Source organism: Colias philodice, chromosome 29, assembly GCF_061535455.1.
Source record: "Colias philodice isolate Cphi_HAF_F1 chromosome 29, ilColPhil1 Martin Lab GWU primary, whole genome shotgun sequence".
NCBI lineage: Eukaryota > Metazoa > Arthropoda > Insecta > Lepidoptera > Pieridae > Colias > Colias philodice.
The window spans coordinates 5031016-5051532 of NC_143114.1; the positions used below are offsets into that span (position 1 = coordinate 5031016).

At 34.1% G+C, this 20517-nt stretch overlaps 3 protein-coding genes across 5 annotated transcripts in view; 1 reads left to right on the top strand and 2 right to left on the bottom strand.

Moving 5' to 3' along the window:
• Nse4 (SMC5-SMC6 complex kleisin component Non-SMC element 1) overlaps window positions 1-20517 on the top strand; it is a 145431-nt gene that overhangs the window by 120836 nt on the left and 4078 nt on the right. The gene's annotated exons all lie outside the window — the stretch shown is intronic.
• Window positions 1-20517, bottom strand: part of LOC149475962 (uncharacterized) — a 77361-nt gene that overhangs the window by 19955 nt on the left and 36889 nt on the right. The window contains exons 3-5 of one of the 3 annotated variants that reach the window (XM_089713063.1): window positions 8064-8456; window positions 7318-7539; window positions 1165-1389 (exon numbers count right to left, since the gene is read on the bottom strand). In XM_089713063.1, coding sequence (XP_089569189.1) covers window positions 1165-1389; window positions 7318-7539; window positions 8064-8456 — 840 coding nt within the window. The remainder of the gene's footprint in view (window positions 1-1164; window positions 1390-7317; window positions 7540-8063; window positions 8457-20517) is intronic. The other 2 variants (XM_089713061.1, XM_089713062.1) reach the window with 2 other exon arrangements.
• Window positions 18293-19489, bottom strand: LOC149475964 (uncharacterized). Its single transcript, XM_089712516.1, has one exon. The coding sequence runs from the start codon at window positions 19469-19471 to the stop codon at window positions 18293-18295; it is 1179 nt and encodes a 392-aa protein (XP_089568642.1). The 5' UTR covers window positions 19472-19489.

Here is a 20517-nt window from a genome sequence, read left to right on the forward strand (position 1 = left end):
TAATATTATAAATGCGAAAGTATGTGTGTGTTTGTTACTCTTTCACGCAAATACTACTGAACCGATTACAATGAAATTAAGCACACATATTGAGGGTAACTTGGATTAACACATAGGATAGGTTTTATCCCGGCAATTACACGGGAACGGGAACTATGGGGGCTTTTCTTTGAAAACGAGGGCGAAGCTGCGGGCTGAATGTAGTATATATCTTAATATATATACATATGTATACCTATATAAATCTCGTGTCACAATGTTTGTCCTCAATGGACTCCTAAACCACTTAACCGATTTTAATAAAATTCGCACACCATGTGCAGTTCGATCCAACTTGAGAGATAGGATAGTTTAAACATGTAGGTACCACGGGCGAAGCCGGGGCGGACCGCTAGTAATAGTATAAAATAATCTACACAGAACTGAAAATGGATAGACTAATTCTATATTTTCAAATGAACCACTGACACTTTTATTATGATATTTGTCCTTATCTTAATACTATAAAGGCGAAAGTTTGTAAGGATGTATGGATGTATGGATGTTTGTTACTCTTTCACGTAAAAACTACTGAACCGATTACAATGAAATTTAGCACACATATAGAGGGTAACTTGGATTAACACATAGGATAGGTTTTATCCCGGAAATCCCACGGGAACGGGAACTATGCGGGTTTTCCTTTGAAAACGCGGGCGAAGCCGCGGGCGGAAAACTAGTAAAATTATAATTTAAAATCCATTTAAAATAATGAGCATTTCAAAAACTTACCTCCACGTACACATACTAATTTTACTAGGTTAATAACAATATTAAATACTAAAACTAAACATCATATACACGAACTAAACGTCTACACTCTACATGTTACATACATATTTAACACTAAATTCATACTTACTTTTTAATTAATACAAAATTATACCCACCACCACCTAAACCTTAAAACACACACATACACACATGCAAACATATAGCAAATTGAAAATGTCAGCGTCATAATGAAAGAATTGGACATTTTGTATAATGTCCATAATAATAATTTAAAAATAACTACATATTGACACCAAACTACATCCAATTTATTAAATTCTTAACTACATAATATTATATAACACTGTAGTTATATTCAATCTATCTAAGCTAGATTGAATCACAACCAACCTTTCATCACACCGACAATGCATCAGTGTATTTATCCTCCAATTGTACAATCCAAACTTTTTCTCCATCCCCCCGATCCAGAAGGGACACCTCAAATCGTGGATCCTACAACACCTATCCGTTCGTGTGTAACCCCCGAGTTGAGAATAGTGGGTCGCTGAGAACCCCTTGCCACACCACTTCGTTCCTGGCACCCGGAGGATCTCCATTGCGTCTCGCTTTTTTCTGTTTTTGTGTTTTACATACTTAGTTGTTATAAATAGAATTGATGTAATGTCGAGACGTTTGGTGTGATTGTAAATACGCCCTTTGTCAAGTTTTATAATTTTTTTTTTTTACTGAAAAACTAGACGTTTGGTATTATGGCAGTTTTATTAACTGCCAACAGCCTATCGCCTTGATTGACCTATATTGGTTTTTTTGATATAAATCATTAATTTATTCCAGAATACTCTATAGGTAGATAGGTACATTAACAAATAACAAAATTAAAGATTAGAAATTGTTATTTATAATTAACGTTAGATCAACGTCATATTTATATTTTTTTATTAATAGTATATTTACAAATCTTCCAATTTAATATTCAAATTGTCTCATTAGGACGTATTTACATATTATAATTTTTAATTGCACCGACCTCTATCAGACCACCAACGATCATGTGTTATCTGTGCATGTTCTTAATTTGAAACGCTGTCAAATAAATGGCGCGAATTTTTTATCTGTCAAATTTAATCTGCAGAATTTTTGCGCTGAATTTGTTTTTTTTCTTCACTGAGAAAACTAGATCTAATGTGTGTTTGAATGTAGTTTGAACTGTTAAAAGGTGGGTTAAAAGGCCGTATTCAGAAAGAAAGCTGGAAACTTATAAGCGCTTACCGGCGCTTGTCAGCGCTGCAGCTGGTTCATTCTACACAAAGGAAGCAGGTTGAAGCAGACCAAGACAAATGTTATATGGCAGCGCCTAGCGCTGACCAGCGCGGGTTGAAGCTTGTCGGCACCGTTCAGCGCTTATCGGCGCGTGTTCATATATATTTTTCTGCGCGGGTTACCAGCGCTGACAAGCGCCGGTAAGCGCTTATAAGTTTCCAGTTTTCTTTCTGCATACGCCATAATTTTCGAGTGTATGTTTGCACGTGAGATGTACGTACAATGGAGAGACAAGAGATCGATTTGCGCTTAATTATAATTCATAGAATTTTATTACGATCTTGTATACCATTACAAAGGTAAATTTTTACGGAGTTTCAGAAATTATTGAAGTGAAACTTCTTTATCGGGGGTGGACAAAAATTTTGTGAGACATTTTTGCCGTTACGCCGCGCGCGTGACATTTTTGCGTTACGCCGTACTCGTGACTATATACATGTTATATTAAAGTGATCAGCAAAATCAAAGGGTTTGTTTTAATTCTAATTCCAGTGAATTTCTAAAAAAAGTAAATAAGTAATTATATAATCTATTTTTCTAATACTTAGGTGTAATAATGGTATTTATTTTTCTAAGTTATTTATGATTAACCTCACTTTTTGATTGTATTTTTGAATACACTAACACGTGGGTGGAATTATGGTATCAATTTTTTCTAATACTTGAATGTTGATTGTGGTATTTATTTTTCTAAAATTGTATTTAAAGTTAACCTCAGTTTTTGATTGAATTTTTTAAAACACCAACACGTGGGCGTGATCATGTTATTTATTTTTCAAGTTATTTAAGCTTAACCTCTGTCTTAATATGTATATATTATGTACTATGTGCGTCATTAATTTCGAGATTTGGTGCAAAATAAAACAGCGTGTAAATAAAATTAAACAATTGAGTAAAAGTATAATTTCATAGATAACACGTTGAGAAGTTCCCTGTATAAATATATAATATACATATCTTGTATAAATACATACATAATATGCCTATAGATCTTTACTCAATTGTTTTATTTTATTGATTTTTTACAAATTTTATTTACACACTATTGCACGCCTCATAAGCGAAGCGTTGAGGTGGGTACTACTGTCACTTCGCGCAAAACATCTGATTTTTCAAACTTAAAATATCTTTATGTATCATACATTGCACTTGTAAGATAATACATACACACACATATTAAGAAAAAACACTATTTTTAACGTTCATGATATTTTTGATGTCATTTTTGTTATTTAAACTAGTTAAAAAACAGTTTAAAAAAGTTCTGTCTTGGACGTCCGTGTGTCTGTATGTGCGGATCCTTTTTCTTGTTAACACGATAGCGACCGAAATACTTTACTAATCGAGTCTTTTTTTTTCTCTTACGCTTGAGTATGCTCAGGAATAGAACCCTTTCATTTTTCAGGGTCTGATTCGATGTGGTTTAATTGTTATTAAATAAACAAAAATAATAATTAATAAATATTTATTAAAAAAAAATTATGAGGCGTGCACTTTTGGATTTTCCAAATTTTTTTATTTTGCACCAAATTTCGAAACAGTCAGAAATTAATGACGCACATATTATATATACGTTTTAATATAGAATATTTTTTATTTTACAACCTTTACAACTTGATCATTAGGAATTTATTACCTCTATTGTTCGAACAAAAATAAGTTACCGACTTTAAGAACGTGCCGACAATGTAAGTACACTATTGTTTCTTAGAAAACATTTTAGGAGTATACGATAATAAATCTATGACTCACGTAAACACGTGTTTGCTTGATTGGTGTCAGGTGTTCAATTATAATTTTATGAATTCAAAATTTATAAGAATAAACCTCAAACTCTCTGTCCAATCAAAATCCGCCTAAGTCGAAATCCTTTATAAGCTGAAAACGGCAGTGGCCGGCGTAAATATTCAAATAGGTAGCGAGGAGCGAAGCGACGAGCATCTTAGGTTAACTTTTGAACTACCGCACGAGCCGAGCGAGCGAAGCGAGCGAGTTGCAGCAGCAGCCGGTGTAAATATGTAAATAGGTAGCGAGGAGCGAAGCGACGAGCATCTTAGGTTAACTTTTGAACTACCGCACGAGCCGAGCGAGCGAAACGAGCGAGTTGCAGCAGCGGCCGGTGTAAATATTTAAGTAGGTAGCGACGAGCGTGTGACTAACGTTTTCTTTAATATTGTATATAGTAAATTATTTTTTGAAAAATAAGGACATAAAGAAGTTTCACTTCTTACGTGTGTACTCTAGTACACGCACACATTTTTTTTTTATCAGGGTATACTATATTTTATTTATCCCAGGTCATCTCAAACACAGGTAATACAATTATATTCTAGTCGAACCGTCTACTTACTTAACTTAAAATACCTACTTAGCTAATTGCATCACGAGAAATCGAAATTTATATCTATAGAGATTTATTCATTCCATCAAAAGATGTATAAGCCTTCCTGATAAGGTTGTAAATAGATAATACTGTAAGTAATATATTTAGTTTTTATTACTTTACTACGCATCCTGTAATGATAGTGTAGCAGTTAAATTTATGGCATATAAAATTATCTTCGTGAGAATTTGTATCGTACTAATATTATACTTGAAAATTAATAAGGGTATATTTGTGACTTTTTGGTGCAAAGACTGGAAGCCAAGTTAAAAAAGAGCGCGTGAGCCGAGCACACGTGTCAGAAGTGAAACTTCTTTGGCAAGATTCGAAGATACCAAAATCGTCACCTTACTCCGTGACGTGACAGTATTGCCATGACGTGACCTTGAAATGTTACTCGCGCTTAAAGAAGTTTCACTTCAAAGACTACTTAAACAATTTTGAAAATTAAGCTATATTATTTGATAAATGACATAAGAAAGAAAATTTCTGTATAATAGTATTATTTCTGCTTTTAGGTATTTCATATTTTCGCTTCCCCTATAAAACCTCTCCTCAAAATAGTGTCCAAAAGTAGACTTTTTCGTTGACATACATTATGATTTATGTGTACATTATATACTATGGTCATCAGTAGATAGTCAATCACATGATGATGGTATTTACTATTTACAACGATAGGCTTGCCCCGTGCCCGTATATTTTGCGCTCAGAAACTTGTGGCGAGAATCAAATCTAAAGCACGTAAAATTACGCTGATATCTACAACACTTTATCTATACTAATATTATAAAGAGGAAAAGTTTGTAAGTATGTATGTATGTATGTATGTATGTATGTATGTATGGTTTTCACGCATAAACTACTGGACCGATTTCAAAAATTCTTTCACCATTAGAAAGCTGCATCTTTACTGAGCAACATAGGCTATATTGCATTTTCAAAAAAATTAGAGATCCTTACCAAAAATGCAATAATGTAACCCAAGGTGTAAAAAAATCCTCAATAAAACTTCTGTCATCGCGTGCGCTGCGGAATCTATTGAAGATAGAACAAAAAAATGTTCTACGGTATTATAGAATGGATCAATATCTACAAGAAAGTCCGCGATACCATATTATGTCCATCTTCAGTAGTTATGTTACTACAACAACTTTTTTACGTTTTCAAAGTAAATAGAAGTGCCGACAGTAATCAAACCATGTTATCCATACACATATATTAATCCTTATCCCATTAAATGATGTTTTATTATAGACTGTTTCAATACCAGCAAAATACTTTTTAAATGAAAAGAATTGGATATTCCATTCAAAAGATATAACGAATTTTTAAAAGTGTCAATCTACAGAAAATAGTAGGTATACTGTTCGAGCAGGCCGTAGTGCGGGGGTCACGGAGGAATTCTACCAATATGCGTCTTGACGGAACACAGTGGGGTTTTTTCGGTAGGAATCCGACATAACCCACGGCCCCTCCCCCGGAGGCCGTGGGTATCTATGAAAGATTTCCCCACTAAAACAAAAAAAAAGGCCGTAGTTCGGGACGGGGTAAAGGTGATTTTCATGTGATTAAAAATTAAACCTATAGTCCGACCTATAGTAGACTTTTCACTGTAACGATATCGCTATCTATGCGGGTGAAACCGCAGGGCATTGCTAGTATTTTATAAACCTAAAACATTGAGGTATTATTACTACGTATAGAGAGGACACCACGAACAAAATCTGTGCGACAAGCGCGGCGCGGCGGCGCGCTAGTGAGTCATACACTTTGTAGATATTCCGCCTCTTATTACTTACTAGCTTTCCGCCTGCGGCTTCGCCCGCGTTTTCAAAGAAAAACACGCATAGTTCCCGTTCCCGTGGGATTTCCTGGATAAAACTTAGCCTATGTTGCTCAGTGAAGATGCAGCTTTCTAATGGTGAAAGAATTTTTGAAATCGGTCCAGTAGTTTATGCGTGAAAACCATACATACATACATATTTACAAACCTTTCCTCTTTAAAATATTAGTATAGATAAATTAAAACCAATCAATGTAACAAACAAATATTGTTTATCTTATTAAAAAAATATGAATAAACTTATCAATTAAAACCAATCAATGTAAGAAAACCGACCAACCGACCGAATTGACCGCCTCCTTGGTACAGTGGTTGACGCGTGAGCGTAGAACCGAGGGGTCCTGGGTTCGATTCCCGGTGGAGACGAAGAAAAAAAAAATGTCTCGGTCTGGCAGGACACAGAAGGCTGATCACCTACTTGTCCCTAAAGAAAATCGATCAGTGAAACAGATGTATGAATAATGCATCTGCCCCTTACCCCACTACGGGGACACGGGACTTCACTTAATGTAAGAAAAAAATTGGTTTGAGACGATTGACTCTAACTCGTGTTACAAATAGTGTAGTAGCGATGTCCTCTCTAGTACGTAGTACATAGTAACTCAATGCCCTAAAATTATTATTCTTAGAATCTGGATTCCCTCATTCTGATCTAAGTCATTCGTCTGAATAATCCCACTTGAAAATGACTGGTATTATGCCAGATAAATTTTCCCGAATTAATCGTTAGTTTAAATTGTCGTATAGGTATGCTATACAAACCATGAATGAAAATGAAAGCCCTTTCTGCAATCAAGTCATCAGACAATATCAAATATGTCCCAAACGAAATGACGCTATAAAACAAAGCCACAAACATGTGTAGTCCCAATATTTAATTTAAAAGTGTATATAGCCCCTTGCCATAGCCCAAGCGCATAGACAAGCGTCAACATTACCACAAACCAAAACCCACCAAAACGAAACCACAGATAAACAAAAAAAAACTAACCTCCTATCACATTTGCAGTGTGAAATCGTATAAGGCCTATAGTTGAATAGACCGAATCTTCTTCTAAACGGGCCAATACTGACCCGGCAATTATCGTGGGCCCTACAGCATCTGTCCTCGTTCCTGTCTTGGCCCAGTTCGTTATATGTTTTAGCTAACTGGCCGGCTCCACACCATTTCGTACCGGGCATTATGAAATTCTCTCTGAACGAGCGTCGCGACCTGTCATTGTTGTCTATGATTAAAATGGCGGCTAAATGACACAATGATTTGACATGAATTTTCGAATGGTTTGTGTTAATTGTGATGGATGATTTAATGATAATGATTATATTTTCCCATGAGCATGCGTTATGCATTCCATAGATTCTTCAAGCAGTCAGAATTTTTATCTATAGTTGGAAATTGTCAATTAAAAAGTTGTTCGACTTACATTTCCGTCTTCTATAAACGGTTCGTGATATTTCTATTAGGTAGATATTGGAATCTTGTTAATCTCGATGCTAGAAGCAAGGAAATATATTGCCCTAAAAGTAGAATGACAGTTTGATTTTTTTTTGTAGTTTATAGGCTATGGTAAATCTAATGCGTAGAGAATTGTGTATGTACATAGATTGACATAAAAGCTGGTGGCCGTACACAGATCGTATGAAGCGATAACATAGATTGTTTTAGTCACAGATAATGTAGAGTGCGAGAGGTCAGTGCAATATACAGATAAATGTGAAGTTAGTGGTCATAGTTACCTCGCTAGAGACGTGGCTGTCACTTTATTTTTACTTTCCATCATGTATTTCAACTCCTCGTGACGTTCGAAGCATTCCATTTTTAATCTGTCATAATCCAACCATGACGCGACTTCTGGCGGCAAAATTTCGCCATCTGTTAAAAGTCGAAACGTCATATTGCCAAAATGGCGGTAAAATCTTTCGTCCTCTGTAATGTTTTTTCTTTTTTCCGTTATTCTGAATGCTTCTTCGTCTAACGCTAGTTTTAATTCTTTTCTTAATGTTTTTAAGAAGTTTCTGGTAGATTTCCCTTCTGTTATGTATTCGCAATCTTGAATGGCGCCATTTGGTGTGTAAATTATTTGGATAAGATGGCGGCCATCTGTCAGCTGTCGAAGTTTCAGGCCGTTACTGTAACAAAAAAGAAAATGAATTCAAATTACATATTGTAATAGTTATTTTAATTTATTATTACGAATTAAAATAGATGAACACACGCAACTACTTCCCTAGGATATAAATATCTATAACGTACCTAGGTATTAATCGTTATTTAAATCAAATAGACTTTTTGTTTGATCAATTAAAATGTAAATAACATATTAATTACTCTTAAATCATATAAAGAATATTTGTAGGATCAATTAATACTTAATAATTCATTATTTTATAGTGTCAATAACTGTTTTTATAATGTTTTATGCATTTATACATTTCCGAGGCTGGAAATCCTTTATTGCATTTTTTTTAATATTTATTATCAGAAACAATAAGGTTTACAAACATAAGTGTAAGTTGTGACTTAAAAAACCACTGAGGTTATTAAATCATACAAAATCATAATAACTGTTAAATATTGGTTATTTTAATTAAATTTGAAGGCACGTTAACATTACAGATATCATGACCAAGAAATATTAATTTATAATATCCGAAAGAAAAACAGCAATATTCTTCACGATTAACTTATATTGTTTAACATTAAATTTAAAGAAATAAATTGTTTCTTCAAATATGATGTTATTTATTACTTTTTAAGGTAACAACGGATACATTTATTCAACAAAAGAAAGGCCTATAATCACTAAGGAACGCCCAAATCATGTATGATCATTAATTTTTAAAATTATATTGAAACTTGTAACAATTGACCTTGGTTTTAAACTTTTATACTTAATTCAATCTCTCTTATTAATTAAGTTACAGGTATTGCCTTTTAACACGTGCTTATTACTAGATACCTGTAATATCAACCTTTAGACTCGTTTTTGACTTTAAACGGAAAGATTTAATTCAATTTTTGTACACTTATCAAGGATCGGTGACAATACAATATTTTTATGAGTTTAGGGATTCCACCAGAGATGTACGAGGATGCGTTGCAAGGGATGAGTTATTAAAGAACCAATCCTGTCGCTATATTTACGTCGCGATCAACAACTTTACAAATAATTCCAAAGAACACAGGACCTTATACCGTGATGAGGCATTGGTGTTCAATTTTAAGTAAGGACAACCGATATCGTTTATAAATAAATAAATAAATATTTCAGGACAATTTTCACACACGGCACAATCTGATCCCATACTAAGCTATGTGGTAGAGATTGCTGCTTAGCAATAAGGCCGCCTCTTGTACAAACTATGCCTTTCTTATGTATTAATGTTATTTTTGTCATATTTTAGTTTGTGCAATAAAGAGTTATAAATGAATAAATAAATAAGCTTTCGATTGTGTTATGGAAACCAGATGGCTGATAAACATACATATGTAATTTTTAAATAAATACTTAGGTATATATAGATAATTAACACCCAGACACAGAGCAAACATCTATGTTCATCACACAAATATTTGCCCCGGGTGGGAATCGAACCCACGACCTCTAAGGCAGGGCCACTACCAACCAAGCCAGCCGGTCAGTCAAATTAATGTTACGTTGGTAAATTAATGTAAATACTCTGATTATTTATGCAATTTTTGTCAAAATTTAAAGATTTGTAACAAGAAATAAACATCATAGAAGATTCCACCTTGATGAGAAAAAATTAAAATTTTTAATGAAAATAAAAAAAAAATCATGAAATGTTTTTATTTTTTTTAAAGAACTCAAAACGAAAACTATAATTCTTCCATTTACACTATCACACAATTCTTCATAGATTTTTAGATATTTTACAATACAAAATATTTTACAATACAAAAATATCCCTAGACTTTGTTGATGTGTGTATTAGTAGTAATAGTTTCCGTAGTATTGATAATCCTATTATGCGAGAGTGCATCATATTTTCATCACTGCCATTAACCCATCCCTAAGGAATTTATTGGCTATACGACTCAACCCCAGTGTTTGATAAATAAGAAATAAAGTATGATTTAATTAGGTGTGAATATTAAGTGGTCGGACCCTGTTTGGTTAGTTGGTTTTATTCTAAAGGGAGAGGGAAACTATTTCTGGTAGAAAAAAAATTTGCTTTCTCACTTTCCCAAAGTTTATTTTGCGAATCCTTTTTTTTAAGTACATTTATTTATTTGTCATCTATGATAATGCATTGAATACCTAAAAGCAAATAGTGTATTTTATTACATATCTATTGATATAATTAAAACAATTGAATACCTTTTTTTTGGATAAATTTAGGCGACATCACTAAAAATTAAAAATAAATTTAAATTTCAAAACAATAGATTTTAACTGAGACGAGATTCGTAATTAATAATTATTCAAAATAACAGAGTAGTTATCCATAATTCAAAGCAAAAGGCAACATAAAACATAATTGCCATCCTCATTTTTGTAGTCGGTTAAAATAACTATCTCTCGATTCTCCCCCAGTCTTTGATGTCTAAATAACATTATTTGTTATATAATCTGTCATGGGGTAGCCATTATTTTATTATCTGTGCACAAATGGTATAGTGACATTAGATTTAATGTAACAATTAATAAAAATTAATTATTTTTGATTTGGTACACTTTGTGTGTGTGTGTTTGTCAATCGATTACGTTAAAACGAATGGAAAAGACGAAATTTAGTTTTGTAGGAGAAATCTATATAATATACCTAAAAATGAAACCCGTTTTCCTTGGTCACGGCATCACGTTCACGCGTGAACGGGTGGACTGATTTCGATAATTATTTTATTATATTCCTTGAAGTACGAGGATGGTTCTTATGTAGAAAACGTAAATATGTACCACAGAAGAAGCCGCTAAATATTTTTATGACTATTTTAATTAGCTTGTAAACTGTAGTATAATATCATACAATGACTTATTGATTATTGTAATTCTCATTAAAATCAGTACAGTTAAAATATATCAATAAAATCAAATCGAAACATGAAGAGTACAGTAAGTATGTATTATATCAATTTCTTTAATTCAAGAACTATACGAATATGTTTTATACACAATTGGAAACAGCTATATAATTCGTATGTATAATAATTTCAAATCTAAATAATAACGGATAATATAAAAATAATTACATGATATTATGATGCTAAGAATTATTATATAAATTACATACATACATAATATAATATATTTCAACATAATTCATATTAATCGTGAAATCAACAAAACAATTACCTATACAGGCTATACAAGTATACAATATGCATGAATGTTTTATTAATGATTATTAGTTAAAATTAATAATTAATAATCAACTATATTATTATAGCTTTACACTTGTTATATTACACTATTATAGTCACAAGAATGCTAAGAATTATTATATAAATTACATACATACATAATACATAATATAATATATTTCAACATAATTCATATTAATCGTGAAATCAACAAAGATCACAATTACCTATACAGGCTATACAAGTATACAATATGCATGAATGTTTTATTAATTATTAATAGAATAGAATATAGAATAAATTAATAATATAACAATCAACTCAACTATATAAGATCACAATTACCTATACAGGCTATACTAGTATACAATATGCATGTATATGTTTTATTAATCTTATATATAAAAATGAATCGCAAAATGTGTTTGTAAGCGCATAACTCGAGAACGGCTGAACCGATTTCGATAATTCTTTTTTTATTATATTCCTTGAAGTACGAGGATGGTTCTTATGTAGAGAAAACGTAAACATGTACCACGGGCGAAGCCGGGGCGGACCGCTACTCGCTAGTTGTTAATAGAATAGAATAATATAGAATATAGAATACATTAATTAATAAATTAATAATAATTTAACAATCAACTCAACTATATATTATATAATAGCTTAACACTTATTATATTACACTATCATAGTCACAAGAACTAGGACAGTGTATTCAAAAATACTCAAAAACTACTGAACCGATTTGCCGCATACAAACACAAAATTCTATATACGTATCGAGAAAAACACTTCGATAGCGCGATCTAAAAAGTGCTCAACGACATCTAGTGATGACACGCGTAAACTTAAAATGTATGACGCAGACGCTTATCGATACGTTGTATTTTGTGAAGTATATGTGTATAATAATTACATTAATTAGAATTGAATTAAACGTTAAAATGAATAGATATTTTTTTTAATTTAATAAAGAAATATCAGTATTAAATGAAAATCTTGGTTAAGAAGTAAGTAATTACAGTATTGTGAAGAAATAAGAATCTAACATTCAGTCGCTAGGCAAGGCCAAGGTTATTCATTTTTTATATTAAAACGTGGTAATTTGTTGAAAATCTAATTTCTTATTTTCTATATGTTACATTGAAACAACAAATAACAACGAGAAAATATGGGGTTAAAAACTTGAGTAACTCATAGTTGATTTACCTTACACTATTTTTTAAAAAGATAATTTACTCCAATAAATCTGTTTTATTAAAATACTAGAGGTCCGCCCCGGCTTCGCCCGTGGTACATATTATTGCGAAATAAAAGGTAGCCTATGTCCTTTCTCGGGTATCAAAATATCTCCATACCAAATTTCATGCAAATTGGTTCAGTAGTTTAGGCGTGATTGAGTAACAGACAGACAGACAGAGTTACTTTCGCATTTATAATACATATAATATTAGTATGGATATAGAAACTATAATATAAAATGAATCCCAAAATGTGTTGGTAAGCGCATAACTTGAGAATGGCTGAACCGATTTCGTTAATTCTTTTTTATTATATTCCTTGAAGTACGAGGATGTTTCTTACGTAGAGAAAACGTAAATATGTACCACGGGCGAAGCCGGGGCGGACCTCTAGTATGTCATATATTAAACAGTCTTGCCATACCTTATTAGTTTATACTTCTTTTCTCTAAAACGTTACAATGAAACATAACCTAATTAAGTATTAAGATAAAACAATTTGCAGTCTTATCACCATAATATAGCGATTAGCGAATGGTTCTTAATTCTATATTATTTAAGAAGGACTATAAATAAACAGCGTTAAAAATATAAAAAAATGAATGATATATAAAAACAAGAAGCTTTTAAAAAACTCCCATAAAATAACTGTAATTAACCTCGTTTAAAATACTTATAAATCTTACAAATATATATGTATTACACGAATTAAACAAGTATAAATAAACCGCGTTTTAAATCCGTTAAAAGTCTAAGTGTTAGAGAGAGTCCTCAATAAGCAATGCTACCACAATCGCTTTGGGGTCCGTCTGCGTTGAGATTTCGAGTTCCCAGCGGTAAAAGCACTAATGCAGTACCTAGACAATGTATTATTACCTAGGTCCTAGACTGTTTCTATAATTTAAATTATATATTAGAAACCCGCGGAGTATTAAGAACGAGTTAAAAGTAACATAATAAAAATATATCTAACTAGCTTTTCGCCCGCGTCTTCGCCCGCGTTTTCAAAGGAAAACCCGCCGAAATTTAGCACACATATAGAGGGTAACTTGGATTAACACATAGGATAGGTTTTATCCCGGAAATTCCACGGGAACGGGAACTATGCGGGTTTTTCTTTGAAAACACGGGCGAAGCCGCGGGCGGAAATCTAGTAGCACAGTATTACCATTATTTCCTAGGAAATAATGGTAATACTGTGCTAGTAGGCTATAATCACAGACATAGATAGACTACGCAAGTACCGCGATCTGTATGAAAACCAAGCGTGTCATATTTTTTGTACTGACCTTGACGCGTTATGACGTCACGAGCGCTTTTTAGTGATGGTAATTTCATTTGACGCTAAATCGATTAGGACGCCACTCGCGCGGCGATTCTAGTATCGTCCTATCCCATCGAAGTAAATCGAAAGAAATCAGATCAAACTAGATCTATGTCTAAGAGGTAATTAAATAAATGAATCGTAATCGATTACTAAATCGATTCAAGACAGAAAAATGATAATTACCATAGACAGAGGAATGATAAAATAAATTTATAAACCTTTTAATATTCTAACAAGTAAACTAATGTGTTTTAGCTTTTTCTTACATATGAGTTACCGTGTACTACGTACTAGAGAGCTGGCCATCGAAAGAAAGTAATGAAACTGTCAATCAATCAATCTTTATGTCCCGTTGCATCAATCCATTTTTCTTTTATGTTCGGGTTACTTGGAAAACTGAAAAAACAAACATAGTCTAAGCAATAAGGAGTTTTGACAAAAAAAATCTATGCCTTTTTTTCTGAAAAATTGCTCCTTCAAATTATCATGTTTCTGTTCGATTATAAAATCGATTAGAATCGAGAACTGTTGCATCAAATGAACATCACTAACCACAAAATTGGACAGAAAAATGAGAACAGAAAAATGAGAAGACGCTATTCATTGCTTGTTATCATACGACTCGATCTTTACCGTGCCAAGTAAAAGCCGCAATGTATTCCGAATCATTTCGTATGATTTGGTATCCGTGTTTGTCACGATCGTTTTCCACAGATATTCTTTATTTGATTTTAAAATAAATAGTGCATATTCTGATTAGAAAATTACTTACCGGTGGAAGGAAACATCTCTGCTAACTCGGCCACTCACAGCTGTGGAGTTTCTACAGTTTATAACGGCGTAATTCGGCATTTTACTTTATTCAGCTTCACGTCTTTCCTTGGCGAACTGCAAGCGCGGACTGAGTGTAGGCCAGCGTCAAGTAAGTTTCATAATCTTAGTTTGGACACGGAAAGTACATACACTCGCTTAGTCTATCTTGATACATGTCTGTGGCTATAATATATCATCACGATTCACGCTAAGACCAACAGGAGCGGATCCACGCGAGTACAACCGCGTGGCACAGCTAGTTGAAAATAATTAGCTTTATAATGAGTACAGAACTATTCAACCAATATCTTCTTCTTCTTATATAATAATAATAATTTATTTATTGATAAGACATCATAGGTCCATTTGTTAGTAATTTCTTAATTACTATGTTAGTACATTACATTAATTATTTAAATATTATCATTTTACAATTTACCATTTATATAATGTCATTTTATTTTTATTGATATAGGTTGTGTGTACTTGCTCGCAATGGTGCAAGTACACACAATCATATCTGTCTGCGATCATTTTTAGAGCAGTGTTGGTACTGCCCCGCACCCGGCGCACCAGAGATGTACATCTCTTCCGTATTATACTATAAAAGCAATCTACCCGAGCTTCAGCAAACATCCCTGATGCGCTACAGTGGCGAGGCAGCCCCATCAGTGCTCTGAATGCGTTGTTATATTGAATACGCAGAGCATTGTATGCCCGACGACCATAGTTATACCAGAGGCTGCACGTGTAGAAATTAGAGCAATATGCTCTGAATAGTGTTAATTTCACTTCAGTGGAACAACGAGCAAACCTCCTGGCCACCATGTTCGCACGGACCGACAACGCTCTACGCTCCCTCTCTATGTCAGCATTATCCTTCAAGTCGGATGTCAGTATATGGCCAAGATATTTATATTCATTGACTCTTTTTAAAACAAGCCCATTCAGGGTGATTGGAGGCATTGACCGGGGTGATTTCCGGCCTGCCTCGAAAACCATAACCTCACTTTTACATGCGTTATAGAGCAAGCCATGACCATCGGCATACCTTTCACATATAGTAATCAACTTACGGAGCCCACATGCTGACGCGCTCAATAAGACCATGTCATCTGCATAGCTAATATTATTGACACAAGTGTCATCAATATGACACCCAATATGAGTGTTGCTAAGTTCAACAATAAGTGCATTAATGTACAAGTTAAAGAGTGTCGGAGAAGTCAACCCTCCTTGTCTTACCCCACATTCAAGTTTAAATGTGTCCGAATGAACACCAGCCCAACGAACTGTATTGGCCTGGTTACCATACCAAAACTGTAGAATCCTGATCAATTCAGGAGACAAGCGGTAATCTCTAAGCTTCCTCCATAAGACCTCATATGACACCCGGTCAAATGCCTTGGACAGGTCCAGAAAGCAGGCATAGATTGGGGTTTGCTTTGATGTATAGTACCTGATGACATGTTTTAAGCACAGGACAGCATTTTCAGTGCCTAGTCCGGCTCGAAAACCGAACTGGTTATCATGTAGATTTATAGAGGTTTTTAAAAGCGGTTCAAGCATCCCATCAAAGACCTTGGCAATCACCGTAGCCAGTGAAATGGGTCGGTAATTACCCTTGTCTGTGAGATCGCCGGTTTTATTTTTTACAATTGGTACAACTACTGTCTTCATCATGTCATAAGGCAGGTAAGAATGACTGATACATAAATTGAACAGTAAAGCAAGTACACGCGACATGTGGGGTCCAGCATAGCGCAGATGCTCGATGCTGAGACCATCATGACCAGGTGATTTCCCTCGAGTTATGCAGTTTATTCTATTTTGAATATCTTTATCAGTGAACCGAATAGTAATATCATCGGAGGTCTCAGCATCCGGCACCTCTTCACATGAAGCCACTTGCAAAGGTTTTACAGAAAAATGACATTTAAAGATATGGGCAATTTCATGCGGATCACTACAACCTTCAATAGAAGCAGGAAGGCTTGGCTTTGCACTTAACTTATTTGTTGCCTTCCAAAAACTATGAAAATCTTTGTTAGTATTATGTGTTGCTAAAATATCCATTTTGATTTTTTCTTCATTATTTTGACACCATCTTAAACGTGATTTAAATATGCGTTTGGTTTCACGCATTTCATCATATATTCTACCAAATTGTGGTTGACCCATGTCTAACCAGATTTGTAAGGCAGACCTAGCCTTCCTATATGCTGGAGCCACATGTCGGTTCCACCCCACAACTCTTTTTCTCCTACAGGTATGCCTATGGTCACCACTACTACTAATAGCGGAGTCACATAATATTGATATAATTTTGTTATACATATTATCTAATAATTTTCTATGTTCCATGTCATTACAATGCTTATTACAACACAAATTTAATACATCAGGAAAAGATAACAATTTCAATTTATCATTACAATTTTTGCTATACATTTTTATTTGTTCAGTATTCCGTTCCCCCCATACAATTTTATTAAAAGGAAGAAATGTCCTTGATATCTTCACATTTACAGACCCCAAGTCACATTCAAGAATCAAAGGAAAGTGATCAGACCAGAAACTATCATACTGTATATAACAATGTCTTATTGTAAGCTTAGTTGCTTGTGTCACCAAGCAATGGTCTAGCCATCTCTTACTACCATGGCTATCACTAATAAAAGTAAAGGAACCAGAATTTAATCCTAATAATTCAATGTCAATACAATGCCATTTTTGTTCATTGCAAAAATCAATCAATTCTTTATAAAACAATTCATTTGGATGGGCATTATAGTCCCCTAACAAATAAACATATTCAGTATTTTCATTGTCTATTATACAACTCACCGATGCGAGACAGTCCGTAAACTCCGTAAGGTTTATAACGCAGTCTGTAGGCATATAAACACTTATCACTAATATATGCTTTCTATTCACTTCTAAACGCACTGCACATATTCGCGGATTGTGACACTGAACCACTTTCACAACGGGGAACATATCACGCCTCCACAGCAAAGCGACCCCGCCATAGGGTCGCCCTTGTAGTATACTCGCCGATGTGTCCACCGCCGAAGTCCCGGTATATTGAAAATCGCTATGTACATTATTAAGGAATGATATGTCATGTGGCAGCAACCATGTTTCCTGAAGCGCAATAACGTCAGCTGATTCGCATAGTTTGCGAATTCCATCGATCGAGCGTTTTATACTTTTACAGTTGAAGCTTACAAATTTACACATAGCATTATTCTTATTACACATTGTTTATATGTGACTTGCCGTTGGAGCGAAGCTCAGGACGTTTATATTTAAAGTGTATAAACTCCCTGAATATTATACCTTTAGGCCATAGCTTTTCGTCTAAAAATAAATGTTTCTTTAGACTGCATACAAAAAATTTGTAAGCACAATATTCACTCGATTTTTTAATGTCAATTTTTTCCAATTCAACACTTTCTTTAGTATTTTTATAAATATATTCACATATATCGGCCTCTAAAGTATCCTTATGCACATTCGTTATAAATATAGGTATTTTTCTTTCCGCTGCTTTAAACGTATTAAGTATATCTGCTGTGCCAATCCTTCCTGATAATTGTTTCTTCTTGTATTGTTTACGCCTTTGTACCGTTATCCAGCCTTCATTTCGTTCAATGTTATTGACATTTGTCATGTCAGATTTGTTCGGACTTCTCATTGGTTGTTTAATAGAAACTTCATGTCGCTCATGTGACGTCATTGCGAGGGAGTGAGAAGACGGCGACCGCTCATACCTCTCGTTTTGACGCAGCCGCGAGCCGTTATTTTTCCGTGGCGTCAATTTTAATGTACCCTCTTTATATAACATGCTCGTAGAAAACGTTTTTTCATTACTTTTATGCATGGAATATTCCTTGGTTATTGTAGTTGGGGTAATTGGGGAGCCATATGAACAGCCTGCACCCCTTTTAGAGTTGATATTATTCGTAGGAGGCGATGAAATTCTATCTCTTTTTATCTCATTTTCCATATGTTGAAATTTCTCCAGCGTTACATAAGAAGACTTAATGTTTTTTATTTCCGACTGCATTAACGTTATATCTTTAAGTAATTTCGTCACATCAACATGATCAAATGTCACGGGCGGTAATTTTTCCAAGTCCCTGGCCACGAACACAGGAATGACATCAGGCTCAACGGTCTTGAGTAGATTAATTATATCGTTAAGAATTCGATTTTCTTTTCCTTGTCCTTTTCGAGTCGTTTTTGGTTTATGTTCCACTGGAATTGATTGTGATAATAAAGTCCAGGACGTATCGACTTGATCTCGCGTAAATGCGGACAAACAAATTCGCACTAAACCGTCCTCACTCATTATGGACAGCTTATTTTGTATAAATGCAAGCATTTCGTCAATCACAATATTACAATGACAACACTTTAAAGTCGACATCGTTAAACGTATATATATATATGTATATAAAAATGAATCGCAAAATGTGTTGGTAAGCGCATAACTCGAGAACGGCTGAACCGGTTTCGATAATTCTTTTTTTATTATATTCCTTGAAGTACGAGGATGGTTCTTATGTAGAGAAAACGTAAATATTATGTACCACGGGCGAAGCCGGGGCGGACCGCTAGTCTTCTTATATATAAAAATGAATCGCAAAATGTGTTGGTAAGCGCACAACTTGAGAACGGCTGAACCGATTTCGATAATTCTTTTTTTATTATATTCCTTGAAGTACGAGGATGGTTCTTATGTAGAGATAACGTAAACATGTGCCACGGGCGAAGCCGGGGCGGACCGCTAGTTTTTAATACTTTCACTCTCTTCGGAGTTCTGAGGTACTTGATGTAGGCCAATTAAAAACTAACGGTCATAATTGAACTGTATATAAAAAATGTTTGTACATTCATACATCTAATCAATATTAAATTGACGTGTGTTTGTTAAAAATCTGTGCCGAAACGGCTTGACCGATTTTGATGTGTTTAATTTAATTGTATATTCGAAAGGATTTGGATAGGTGAATTATTATTTTAAACAGGTTTAAGTTTGAATTAGTTTCACCTGTATGTTTGTATGTAACCGACTCCTTTACTCGATTTTGACCCACTTTAAACGGACAAATATACTTTATTCAAACTTTGTACACCTATCAAGGATCAGTGACATAATTTCATGTACAAGAATTATTATAAAGTGAAGTCCCGTGTCCCCGTAGTGGGGTAGGGGGCAGATGCAGAATTCATACATCTGTTTCACTGATCGATTTTTCTTTAGGGACAAGTAGGTGATCAGCCTTCTGTGTCCTGCCAGACCGAGACATTTTTTTTTTTCGTCTCCACCGGGAATCGAACCCAGGACCCCTCGGTTCTACGCTCACGCGTCAACCACTGTACCGAGGAGGCGGTCAGAATTATTATAATCTATTTCAATTATAATAATTTCATGAGTTAAAGCATGTTTTTTTTTATAACCAAATAAGCAAG